The following is a 13,365-nucleotide window of genomic DNA, read 5'->3' on the forward strand; positions in this document are numbered from 1 at the left end:
CTTAAATATCTCACCTTAAAAATGTTTATTTAATATACTATAATTTTTTTGTATTAATAAACTTATCTGGTTAGCATATATGCCCCATATAATACACCCCAGCATGTATTCATAGAGACTAGACATGAGCATATCTCTAGTAATATTTTAAAGTGCATTTAAAGTTGCATTTGATTATTATCCCATATTAGTACAAATACAGCATATTTCACATTCAGTACACCTCTTGCTGAGTGCACAAAAACATATGACACAATTTATGGGACAATCACACATGTACTTGTCAGATGCCTGAAAAAAAAAATAGAATAGGATATTAATTTTGAAATAAATTGGACATTTTAAAATGAGTGTATAGCCACTTATTAAATTCAGCAAATATTTATCTAATATATTACTGGAAGGCTTTTCATCTCAGATCCACAATTATATACATTTGTATACAATACTGAGGTATATATTAATGTATCTAAGAAATATGTAGATGATTTGTTATCAAAAGTACATGGTTTAAGATATTTTGAAATCTTGATTCTTAGTCCTTCAACTTCCTGTAACATGAGCCCAGACGCCTATGTGTATCTGAGGTTCAGGGGCAATTTACACCTCAGTGTAAACAGTCATTTCCCTCTGTAAAAATAGGTTCTTCTCCTCATACACTTAAGCCTCAAAGGACCCATCTCAGACATCATGTCTGTTTATCCACAGGGGCTCCTGTGATCTAAGTAATTAATTTCTTAGTCTAAATGAATTTAGAGATTTCAATCTGGGAAGGCTATACAACAATAATTCATTAGAAATTACCTCTCTTCTGAGACCGTGATCAAACGCTTTTGAGATGTGACATAATCTCTTATAGTTTGGGACCAATGTTTGTTCTTTTTAGAAGTCCTGTCTTTATTTTGTTCTACAAGTCTATAGTTGAGAATAAAATGCAGGGGTTGATATCACCCATTCCAGTGTTTGTTCACAATGCAGCTAAATCAATTAATAGTAGATATTAGCTAGATGATATATTGAATTATGTGATATCCAATGCCACTTAGCAATACCCTGACAAAGTGCGGCTGAGAGACAGTGTCAGCAGTGGCGCAAGTAATAAAGAGAAGGGCTCCCCACAGTTCTCCTATAAAGGGAGCAACCACAAAATATCAGAGAAGTGGCAACAAACAGTCTAACAAACGGACATGTGGCACTTGGGTTTTGACCGTAAGAAATCTAGACCTGTGGGGTGGATTGAATTAAGTTCCGGCAATGGAACAATACCATAAAGGTTACATTACCTGGAGACATATATAGACATCAAGGAGAGATGATAAAAAAAACCTACAGTTGTGGTGTAAGATCCGCTTCAAAACTAAGCAACATAGGTTGTAGGCCTAGAATGGTGGCTCTAATAATGTGACGCAGCAAATATTAAAATACTGCATGGGGGCATGACGGCTCCAATTAAGCTCTAACAATCAAAAGATGTGAGGTTCTATGACACAAATGAGTTAAGATAAAATACCTGACGTGTAAAAATCTGTGGTGAATTGTTGAGTCATTTTCTGGAAAATATATAACAGAAACCTCAAGGGTGAATATAGCAACACTACTGACATTCATTTATACTCTTACCTATATTTTCAAGCTAATTGAGACTCTACTAATATAAGTTTTAAAAACGCAAACAATATTTCATAATGTCAGCCAGAAGACCTCCAAAAGACAAACAAAATAAAACACCTTCCATGAACGCATTTTTTAATCCTTCCAAGGCGGCATGAAGGAAAATCTGACGATCACCATTAGAGAGGCAGAAAATATTCCAGATGTTTGTCAACAATTAAACATCGAGACTCCACAGATCCCCAAAGGGGATTTGACAACCACACCCTAAGATTCATCAATTACACTGAAAACAAGTAGTCTCCCAAAATGGTAACTAATAAACAGAAGTTGTTCTAAGGTTAAATGAACCAGGGGCGCAATCCGATATACGTTGCAGGTTTCGGCACAAGTGTGGGAACCTGTGCCGCCCATAATTTCACCTCGCATATCGGGGTATTACATATACCCCGCCGGCAGTTCCTAAAGTGCAGTAAGTCTGATAAACTAGCGATGTCCAGAAATGAGCGTAACTACAAATTTCTGGAGTCGCTAGTGACTTACGGCACTTTAGAAACTGCCGGCGCCTAAGAAAAGTAAATATAATATTAAATCTCCCGTAACAGTCTAACCTGCCTCCCAAAAATAGCCCGACACGTAAAACCCCTATATCCACAATACCCCCTCTAACTACTAATAATAAATGTATTAACCCCTAGACTGACAACCCCCCACAACGCAATAAGCCTAATTATTAACCCCTAAACCGCCATAGCCCACAACGCAATAAGCCTAAGTATTAACCACTAAAACACCATAGCCCACATAGGCTATTAAATGTATTAACCCCTAATCCGCCGCTGCCAACGTCGCCGCCACTATAATAAAGTTATGAACCCCTAAACCTAAGTCTAACCCTAACACCCCCCCAACTTAAATATTATTTAAATAAATCTAAATAATATTACTATTATTAAATAAATTATTCATATTTAAAACTAAATACTTACCTATAAAATAAACCCTAAGATAGCTACAATATAATTAATAATTACATTGTAGCTATTTTAGGATTTATTTTTATTTTACAGGCAACTTTGTAATTATTTTAACTAGGTACAATAGCTATTAAATACTTAATAACTATGTAATAGCTACCTAGTTAAAATAATTACAAATTTACCTGTAAAATAAAACCTAACCTAAGTTACAATTACACATAACACTACACTATCATTAAATTAATTAACTACAATTAGCTAAAATTAAATACAATTAAATAAAATAAACTATAGTACAAAAACAAACAAACATTAAATTACAGAAAATAAAAAAATTACAGAAAATAAAAAAAATTACAAGAAGTTTAAACTTCTAATAAACACCTAATAAAATAAAAAAGCCCCCCAAAATAATAAAATTCCCTACCCTATACTAAATTAGAAATAGCCCTTAAAAGGGCTTTTTGCGGGGCATTGCCCCAAAGTAATCAGCTCTTTTACCTGTAAAAAAAGAAATACAACCCCCCCAACATTAAAACCCACCACCCACGCCCAACCTTACTCTAAAACCCACCCAATCCCCCCTTAAAAAAAACCTAACACTACCCCATTGAAGATCACCCTACCTTGAGCCGTCTTCACCCAGCCGGGCAGAAGCCTTTATCCGATCCGGGCAAAAGTGGTCCTCCAGCCGGGCAGAAGTCTTCATCCGATCCGGGCAGAAGAGGTCCTCCATCCATGCAGAAGTCTTCATCCAAGCGGCATCTTCTATCTTCTTCCATCCGGAGCTGAGCGGGTGCATCTTGAAGACATCTGACGCGGAGCATCCTTCCTGGCCGACGGACTAACGATGAATGAAGGTTCCTTTAAATGACGTCATCCAAGATGGCGTCCCTTGCATTCCGATTGGCTGATAGGATTCTATCAGCCAATTGGAATTAAGGTAGGAAAAATCCTATTGGCTGATGCAAGGCTTCTGCCCGGCTGGGTGAAGACGGCTCAAGGTAGGGTGATCTTCAATGGGGTAGTGTTAGGTTTTTTTAAGGGGGGATTGGGTGGGTTTTAGAGTAAGGTTGGGTGTGGGTGGTGGGTTTTAATGTTGGGGGGGTTGAATTTCTTTTTTTACAGGTAAAAGAGCTGATTACTTTGGGGCAATGCCCCGCAAAAAGCCCTTTTAAGGGCTATATGTAATTTAGTATAGGGTAGGGAATTTTATTATTTTGGGGGGCTTTTTTATTTTATTAGGGGGCTTAGATTAGGTGTAATTAGTTTAAAATTCTTGTAATTTTTTTTATTTTCTGTAATTTAGTGTTTTTTTTGTACTATAGTTTATTTTATTTAATTGTATTTAATTTTAGCTAATTGTAGTTAATTAATTTTATTAATTTAATGATAGTGTAGTGTTAGGTGTAATTGTAACTTAGGTTAGGTTTTATTTTACAGGTAAATTTGTAATTATTTTAACTAGGTAGCTATTAAATAGTTATTAAGTATTTAATAGCTATTGTACCTAGTTAAAATAATTACAAAGTTGCCTGTAAAATAAAAATAAATCCTAAAATAGCTACAATGTAATTATTAATTATATTGTAGCTATCTTAGGGTTTATTTTATAGGTAAGTATTTAGTTTTAAATAGGAATAATTTAGTTAATAATAGTAATATTATTTAGATTTATTTAAATAATATTTAAGTTAGGGGGGGTGTTAGGGTTATGGTTAGACTTAGGTTTAGGAGTTAATAACTTTATTACAGTGGCGGCGACTTTGGCTGCGGCAGATTAGGGGTTAATACATTCAATAGGCTATGTGGGCTATGGCGGTTTAGGGGTTAATACTTAAATAGGTAAATTGCGGTGTGGGCTATGGCAGTTTAGGGGTTAATAGAGTTTATTAGTTATTGCGGTGGGGGATTGCGGTTGACAGGTAGATAGACATTGCGCATACGTTAGGTGTTGGTTTATTTTTCATGGCATTTTATGGAGTTACGGTGCTCCCATACTCAGCGCAAGGCCTTCTACGGCTGCATTTTATGGCGAGGTGAAAGTGGAGTAGGATTTCTCCATTTTCGCCACGTAAGGCCTTGCGCTGGATATTGGACACCGATTTACGTTGCGGTTCCATGTTAGCCTATGGGAGTAAATATTGCGAGCGACGGTTGAAATATACGGCCGTAACTTGTATGCTATGCCGTATATGTAATACCAAAATCGCGCAAAATCTGGTGTCGCCGGCTTTTGCGGGCAACGCTGCATATTGGATCGGGCCCCAGAGGGTTACTTCAATGTAAAACTGATATTGAAGATGACAGACTTACACGCGCATGGGTGTTTAGAAACCCCAGACTACGTATCCTTTTACAATACTTCAAACTTTTATAAAGCTTCCGATAATGAAAAAAGATTTATGGTGGAGGGGAAGCCAAGGTTATAGTAATTTATAATATTACTGATATTATTTTGTTCTGTTTACTGTGGCTTTAATTATTATGTTTACTGTTATATACCAGAAGTTAGGCTCTATCCCCAGGAGATTAACACACCTCTAATAAGCAGTGATAGCATTACAAACCCCTTAAAACGATGCTGAAATACATCATACCTCTATACTCTTTTATAAGATAATATGGTTACTTGTTTTTGTTTATATGTACACAACTTGTTATTTGGTTTATGTTTTTTTGGCTGACTAAACATGTTGAATCCCACCAATGTCTCTTCCAAATAATTATTCAAAATAGAGCTTTTGGTAAAATCTGTGATGTTGATGCTTTCTCTAATACTCCCTTTCAGATACAATATTTGACAGAGATTTCACCCACAATTTATGACATCACAAATTAATCTAATCTCACACAATGTGAGAGGGTTGAACTCTGATGTCAAACGCAGATAAGCAATGACCCAATATGCATCTCTTAAGGCTGTTTTGTTTCTACAGGAAACCCATTTCTCCGAAGATTACATACCCAAATTTTGGTCTATACACTTTAAATATCATTACCATGCTACAACAACCACAAAAAGGGGAGTATCTATCCTCATTCACTCAAGTTTAAATTTCATAAATACATCAACTTTAGCAGATGAGGAGGGTAGATATCTGATTCTTAGGGTTCAAATTGATAACATTGATGTTACCCTTTGTAATATATATGCTCCAAATGAAAAACAAGATAGTTTTTAACATATTACTTACCTCTTAACTGTCAGGGTGCCAGGAATCAAACTGAGACGAGAAGTGCAAAAATAATCACACCTTTATTAATAGCAAAAAATAATAAAAAGTTCACAAGTCAAATAACAAGCCAGGAGTCAAAACCAGAGCTGGTAGTCAGACGAGCCGATATCAGGAACAAGGAAAACAGCAGAGTCAGGAACAAGCCAGAGATCAGGAACCAGGAAGGACGTCAGGCAGCCAGGTAATACACAGGAACTCTCACCAACAGGTCTGAGACAACGCAAAGGCAAAGCATACTGAACAGAGGCCCTTTAAATAATAAGTTATGACATCACAATTCTGAGACTGCATCCTGTCTCACATGGATGATGCACACCAGTCTGGCCATAAAAGGAAGTCCAGGATGTGAGCAGCAACCCCCACAATGCACCATAGTCAGGAAGAGAGGTGAGTAAAATGGCTGCCAGCAGCACATGGCAAACACAACAGGGAAAAAACCCTGACATTAACGCAATGGTCCCAAGGTAGAATTATTTTAGCAGGGGATTTTAATATTAACATGACTACTATATCCCCTACCGTGGGTTGCCCCGTTTTCCAACTAATTGAGGCAGCGCGATCGTAACATTAAAACGATTCGGGAACTCTTATCAAAACACTCTTTGATAGATACATGGCAGACTCTATATGGAGATACCAAAGACACTACATTCTATTCGGCAGCACATAAAACATATACGAGGATAGACTTTATTTATGTTAGCCATTTTATCCAGTCCTTGTTATTGTCCTCCACAATACACACATGTGTGTGTGGTATGACCATTCCATGATATAAATCTTGATGGAGGTTATCCAGGACTTTAAAAGACAAAAATCGTGGACATATGATCCCCAATATTTTAAACATCCCCCTGCTCATGAATAGATTGTACAACTTTTAAGGGAATACTGGGATATTAATGTAGATACCACCTTGAACCCACTCAATACATGGACAGCACACAAAGCATATCTACAATGAAAAAACTTGTGTGTTATGCACTCACTATTTCAAAAATAACAGACAGAGTTAAACAAGTGGCAACCACTAGCCAGGCGGTGCACACAGGTAATTGAATGTGGAAAAAACACTCAGTGGTCGCTAAGGTCTCAGGTGCGAACGGGCCCTGGAATTCAGCCACAGCTGGTATGAAGTGTTTTGTAGCTGTTAGTTTATAGAAGGGCAATGGTGGAAGAGGAAGGGCAGCAGAATTAAAGGGGGGTCTCCCCACCACTTTTGGTATTTTTGGATACTGGTTATAACTAGGAGTCTGCAACACCTTTGGAACCAGTGTCCTCTCACATACTGACTGGCGGCATGGGAATACCTGGAAGCAAAGTACGTCTTTTCACTGGCCAGACAGAGGAGGACCCTAGGGAAGAAGAGCCACTGTTGAAAAAAATCAGTGAACCTTCTCCTAATGGAGGAAAGAAAAGAGATCGGGAAAGCCTCTTCACTAACTCAGGTAACTGGTTCCCTGGCTTCCTACCTTGTAACTCCAGACAAAACTGCAACACATTGCATGGCATTTCACATTTGGCACCTAGTTGTTTACAGGGGCAAAGAGTCTATGTGTGATGGGTTCTTTTGGGTCACTAAAAGCAGACAGCTGGTCCTAGTTTGACAGTATTGCTATCAGGTGAAGTTGTTGCTCACCGTGTTGCACCTCATGGTCAATAGATGACTGCTCAGTAGGAGCACTAAATGTTTGAGAAAAAAACAAAACTTTTGTCAAGAGCAGCCTGCAGGTGCAGTTTCAGGAATAGGCAGCACTATGCACGCTGTGTGTAGGTGGTTCCCAGTCACATCATTGCCCTGCCCACTGCCCAGGTTCCTTCTCCCCATACATTCTGTTCCCACTTACAGGTAAACTGAGGTGACATAGTTCCTGTGTTCACCACTGGAGCAGTAAACTGGCCAGTCCACATCTCCAACATAACCAGCTCGGTGGAGACCATGCAAATGCAACTCCTGAAGGAGCAAGATACAGTAAGAGGCTGTGCTGAGACATGGAGTCACTCTAGGCATGGGGGCCCATCTCTGTGTATAGTGACAATGGCAATGCAGGCTTCACACAGCATGTCTGTCAGCTCTGCACTCAATGTTGAGACTTGGCACTGCTCTTCTAGGGACTTATAAGTGGAAGGCAATGGATAGTAAGTGGAACTCTATAACCAACACCAGCAGTGCTCTGTGTCTAGTTTTCTCCATCCCCAAGGGCAAAGGGAGCATTCTGGGTTATTCCTGTGCTTTTCCTTTATTTTCCCCACCCGCTCATTACTGATGCGATCATTGTTATTACAAAAGTGTTGCTAGTGCCTTCATGGATTCTTGCACGGGGCCCTGAGTTTTCCAGTTATGCTTCTGAATTAATAGTAATATGTTTGCTGTAACAGCATTTTGTTTTAATTGCATTTAAACTGCTACCATTTTCCTTTAATTATTGTTTGAAACAAAATAATTAAGCAATATTACATTTTAATAAAAAACTTGAGTTTTTGGGGTGAATTTGATAGGAATTTAAATATTGACTTTTCTTTTAAATTCAAACATATTCATGAGTGCATTTTACAGTGCTTGCTCTTACATTATTGAACTCCTAAACAGGAGCTTGCTTCTTGATCATGAGTTTAATAATGTAGCTCTGTAAAATGTTCTCTTGTGAACAAGTTTGGACTTAGCATGCTTTAAGGTGTGTCCCCTATACAAATCCATTCACAAAGGCACAATCTCTTTTGAACATCTTCTATGCAAATAACATGTTGGGAGAGAGTGGGTTCACGCTTTACATGCTTAAAATAGAAACCTGTAGTCTTAATTTTCGTTAAAAAGCATGCCACATCGGAATCCGTGCATTTACATGCAATAGAACTATAGTAAAAAATAATAAAATATTAAAATTAGCTGTTGTAACCAGTATGCCCATTAAACCAGCATACAAATGGCATTCAGATGGTTTAGTAGTGGTGAGGATGGAATTGGATTATACAATAGGTTAATTTCAGAGATGTAAATGATTATTTCTCTTCCACAATGAATAAAGGAGTTCATTAAAAAGCACTTCACTGTAACCTTAGAGGGTTTTAAAGGGCTATTTTATATGTATGTTTCAGGTGACCTCCCAGTTTCTATCCTGAAACCAGGTACTTAACACATGAAAAGGCCTTTTTTTTTGGAACATTTTTGAAGAAAAGGTGGCTGTGGCATTTTAACACACAGATCCATTTTGCCTTGTGATCCCCCCCCCCCTTTAACTCAATTCAGACGGAAAGAAAAAATTCATTACAGGAGAAAATTGTTGATTGTAATCGACCCCCTTTCCCATCACATCTCCAAGCTGTCCCATTTTACAGGTGTAAATATTCCAAAATCCAAATCTTTTCTGGTCACAAGCAGTTTTGATAAAGGGTTTTGTAACTATGTATATGTATATGTGTGTGTGTGTATATATATATATATATTTATATATATATATATATATATATATACATATATATATATATACTGGATATTCTATAACTAACTTCTTTGTAGACAGGTAAATGGAAATAACTACATTTGTAGTGCAATTCATTTTTATATATTTTTTTTACTTAGAGTTTCAAGAACCGTATGCTGTTGCAGTTCTTCTGGAAAAAGACTTTATCGTTGTTGATCTTACAGAAAGCAAGTAAGGAAATGTATTTAAGATTTTATACACATTATAATTAATTTAAAACAGCAAAAACATTCTAGACTTATTATGCTAATGTAAATTCATTTGCTGCAATATATGGGAATATTTTTTTTTATTATAAAGCTTTATTAGAACTCTTGATAAACATACAGAAGCAAGTCAGCCAAAACAAATCTTCCAGTAGATTATAAGGCAAATGAAAATGATCTATCTACATAAAACTAGTGTCAGCATCTAATGTTGGACAAAACTATTCATGTGTGCTTACCTCTATGATAGCTCAAAACTCAGTAATAGGCATCCTAAACAGACGTATATACATGCCTAAATATACACACTCATACACACACACTTGCATATATAAACACACTCACATATAGACATACATTCACACACATATTCACACACATACATACATACGCACACACACATATACTGTACACACACATATACACACATTGGCCTCTAGTTATCAACGTGTCTACTTACCTGCCTTCGACGGCCCCAATACGCTCGCCTCACATCGCCGCCGCGGACCTGAATACGTTCGCCAAAGTTATCAAAAAAGCTGTCAAAAAGCCGTGCACCAAGTACGGGGCGATGAGCAGCGGACTGTGATAGTTATCACTCATCCGATCTCGCTGCTCTTCAGCTTTTTCCCAGCTTTATTGATAAGCTGTCACTAAGCACCCACACTAAACTACACTTTTCTACCCCCTATACCGGCTCCCCCGGAGCCCCCCGCAACTAAATAAAGTTATTAACCCCTAAATTGCCGCTCCTAGACCCCGCCACAACTATAATAAATGTATTAACCCCTAAACCGTCACTCCTGGACCCCGCCGCCACCTACATTATACCTATTAACCCCTATCCTGCCCCCACTATACCGCCGCCACCTATAATAAATTTATTAACCCCTTTCCTGCGGATCCCGTACCCTGCCGCAACTAAATAAATTGTTTAACCCCTAAACCGCCGCTCCTGGACCCCGCCGCCACGTATATTAAACATATTAACCCCTAATCTGCCCCCCCCCACACCGTCACCACCTATAAAAAATGTATCAACCCCTTTCCTGCCCCCCTATACCGCCGCAACCTATAATAAAATTATTAACCCCTAAACCTAAGTCTAACCCTAACACCCCCTAACTTAAATATTAATTAAATAAATCTAAATAAATTTACTATTATTAACTAAATTATTCCTAGTTAAAACTAAATACTTACCTATAAAATAAACCCTAATATAGCTACAATGTAATTAATAATTACATTGTAGCTATTTTAGGATTTATATTTATTTTACAGGTAACTTTGTATTTATTTTAACTAGGTAGAATAGTTATTAAATAGTTATTAACTATTTAATAATTACCTAGCTAAAAGAAATACAAATTTACCTGTAAAATAAATCCTAACCTAAGTTACAATTAAACCTAACACTACACTATCATTAAATAAATTAAATTAATTAACTACAAACACCTACAATTAAATACAATTAAATAAACTAACTAAAGCACAAAAAATAAAAAAAACTAACTTACAAAAAAATAAAAAAAAATTACAAGATTTTTAATCTAATTACACCTAATCTAAGCCCCCTAATAAAATAACAAAGCCCCCAAAATAAAAAAAATTCCCTACCCTATTCTAAATTACAACAGTTAACAGCTCTATTACCTTACCAGCCCTTAAAATGGCCTTTTGCGGGGCATGCCCCAAAGTAATCAGCTCTTTTGCATGTAAAAAAAAATACAACCCCCCCCCCCCCAACATTAAAACCCACCACCCAAATACCCCCACTCTAACCCACCCAAACCCCCCTTAAAAAAATCTAACACTAACCCCCTGAAGATCTCCCTACCTTGAGTCGTCTTCAGCGAGCCGACCACCGATGGAACAGAAGAGGACATCCGCAGTGGCCGAAGTCATCATCCAAGGGGCGCTGAAGAGGTCTTCCATCCGATAGAAGTCTTCATCCATGCGGCGTCTTCAATCTTCATCCATCCGGAGCGGAGCCTTCTTCAAACGAGCCGATGCAGAGCCATCCTCTTCCAACGACGCCTACCCGACGAATGGATATTCCTTTAAGTGACGTCATCCAAGATGGCGTCCCTCGAATTCCGATTGGCTGATAGGATTCTATCAGCCAATCGGAATTAAGGTAGGAAAAATCTGATTGGATGATGCAATCAGCCAATCAGATTCAAGTTCAATATGATTGACTGATCCATTCAGCCAATCAGATTGAGCTTGCATTCTATTGGCTGTTCCGATCAGCCAATAGAATGCGAGCTCAATCTGATTGGCTGATTGCGTCAGCCAATCAGATTTTTCCTACCTTAATTCGGATTGGCTGATAGAATTCTATCAGCCAATCGGAATTCGAGTGACGTCACTTAAAGGAATATCCATTCGTCGGGTAGGCGTCGTTGGAAGAGGATGGCTCCGCGACGGCTCATTTGAAGAAGGCTCCACTCCGGATGGATGAAGATTGAAGACGCCGCATGGATGAAGACTTCTATCGGATGGAAGACCTCTTCAGCGCCCCTTGGATGATGACTTCGGCCGCTGCGGATGTCCTCTTCCGTTCCATCGGTGGTCGGTGGTCGGCTGGCTGACTCAAGGTAGGGAGATCTTCAGGGGGTTAGTGTTAGGTTTTTTTAAGGGGGGTTTGGGTGGGTTAGAGTAGGGGTATGTGGGTGGTGGGTTTTAATGTTGGGGGGGGGTTGTATTTTTTTTTACATGCAAAAGAGCTGATTACTTTGGGGCATGCCCCGCAAAAGGCCCTTTTAAGGGCTGGTAAGGTAATAGAGCTGTTAACTTTTGTAATTTAGAATAGGGTAGGGCATTTTTTTTATTTTGGGGGCTTTGTTATTTTATTGGGGGCTTAGATTAGGTGTAATTAGATTTAAAATCTTGTAATTTTTTTATTTTTGTAACTTAGTTTTTTTTTATTTTTGTACTTTAGTTAGTTTATTTAATTGTATTTAATTGTAGGTATTTGTAGTTTTTTAATTAATTTAATTTATTTAATGATAGTGTAGTGTTAGGTTTAATTGTAACTTAGGTTAGGATTTATTTTACAGGTAAATTTGTATTTCTTTTAGCTAGGTAGTTATTAAATAGTTAATAACTATTTAATAACTATTCTACCTAGTTAAAATAAATACAAACTTGCCTGTAAAATAAATATAAATCCTAAAATAGCTACAATGTAATTATTAATTACATTGTAGCTATCTTAGGGTTTATTTTACAGGTAAGTATTTATTTTTAAATAGGAATAATTTATTTAATGATGGTGTAGTGTTAGGTGTAATTGTAACTTAGGTTAGTTTTTATTTTACAGGTAAATTTGACTTTATTTTATCTAGGTAGCTATTAAATAGTTAATAACTATTTAATAGCTTTTGTACCTAGTTAAAATAAATTTAAATTTGCCTGTAAAATAAAAATAAATCCTAAAATAGCTACAATATAATTATTAGTTAGATTGTAGCTATATTAGGGTTTATTTTAAAGGTAAGTATTTCGTTTTAAATAGGATTAATTTAGTTAATAAGACTAATATTTATTTAGATGTGTTTAATTAATATTTAAGTTGGGGGGGTTAGGGTTAGACTTAGGTTTAGGGTTAATAATTTTATTATAGTGGCGGCGGTGTAGGGGGGCAGGATAGGGATTAATAGGTATTATGTAGGTGGCGGCGGGGTCCTGAAGCGGCGGTTTAGGGGTTAACATATTTATTATAGTTGCGGTGGGCTCCGGGAGCGGCTGTTTAGGGGTTAATAAGTTTATTAGAGTGGTGGTGGGCTCTGGGAGCGGCAGTTTAGGGGGTAATACATTTATTTAGTTGCGGTGGTGT

The 13,365-nt window shown here is 37.3% G+C and overlaps 1 protein-coding gene across 1 annotated transcript in view; it reads left to right on the top strand.

Moving 5' to 3' along the window:
- Positions 1-13,365, top strand: part of STXBP5L (syntaxin binding protein 5L) — a 1,275,950-nt gene that overhangs the window by 733,124 nt on the left and 529,461 nt on the right. The window contains exon 11 of the mRNA XM_053705139.1: positions 9,411-9,483. Within this exon, the coding sequence (XP_053561114.1) occupies positions 9,411-9,483 (73 nt within the window). The remainder of the gene's footprint in view (positions 1-9,410; positions 9,484-13,365) is intronic.

Source organism: Bombina bombina, chromosome 3 (assembly GCF_027579735.1).
Source record: "Bombina bombina isolate aBomBom1 chromosome 3, aBomBom1.pri, whole genome shotgun sequence".
Lineage (NCBI taxonomy): Eukaryota > Metazoa > Chordata > Amphibia > Anura > Bombinatoridae > Bombina > Bombina bombina.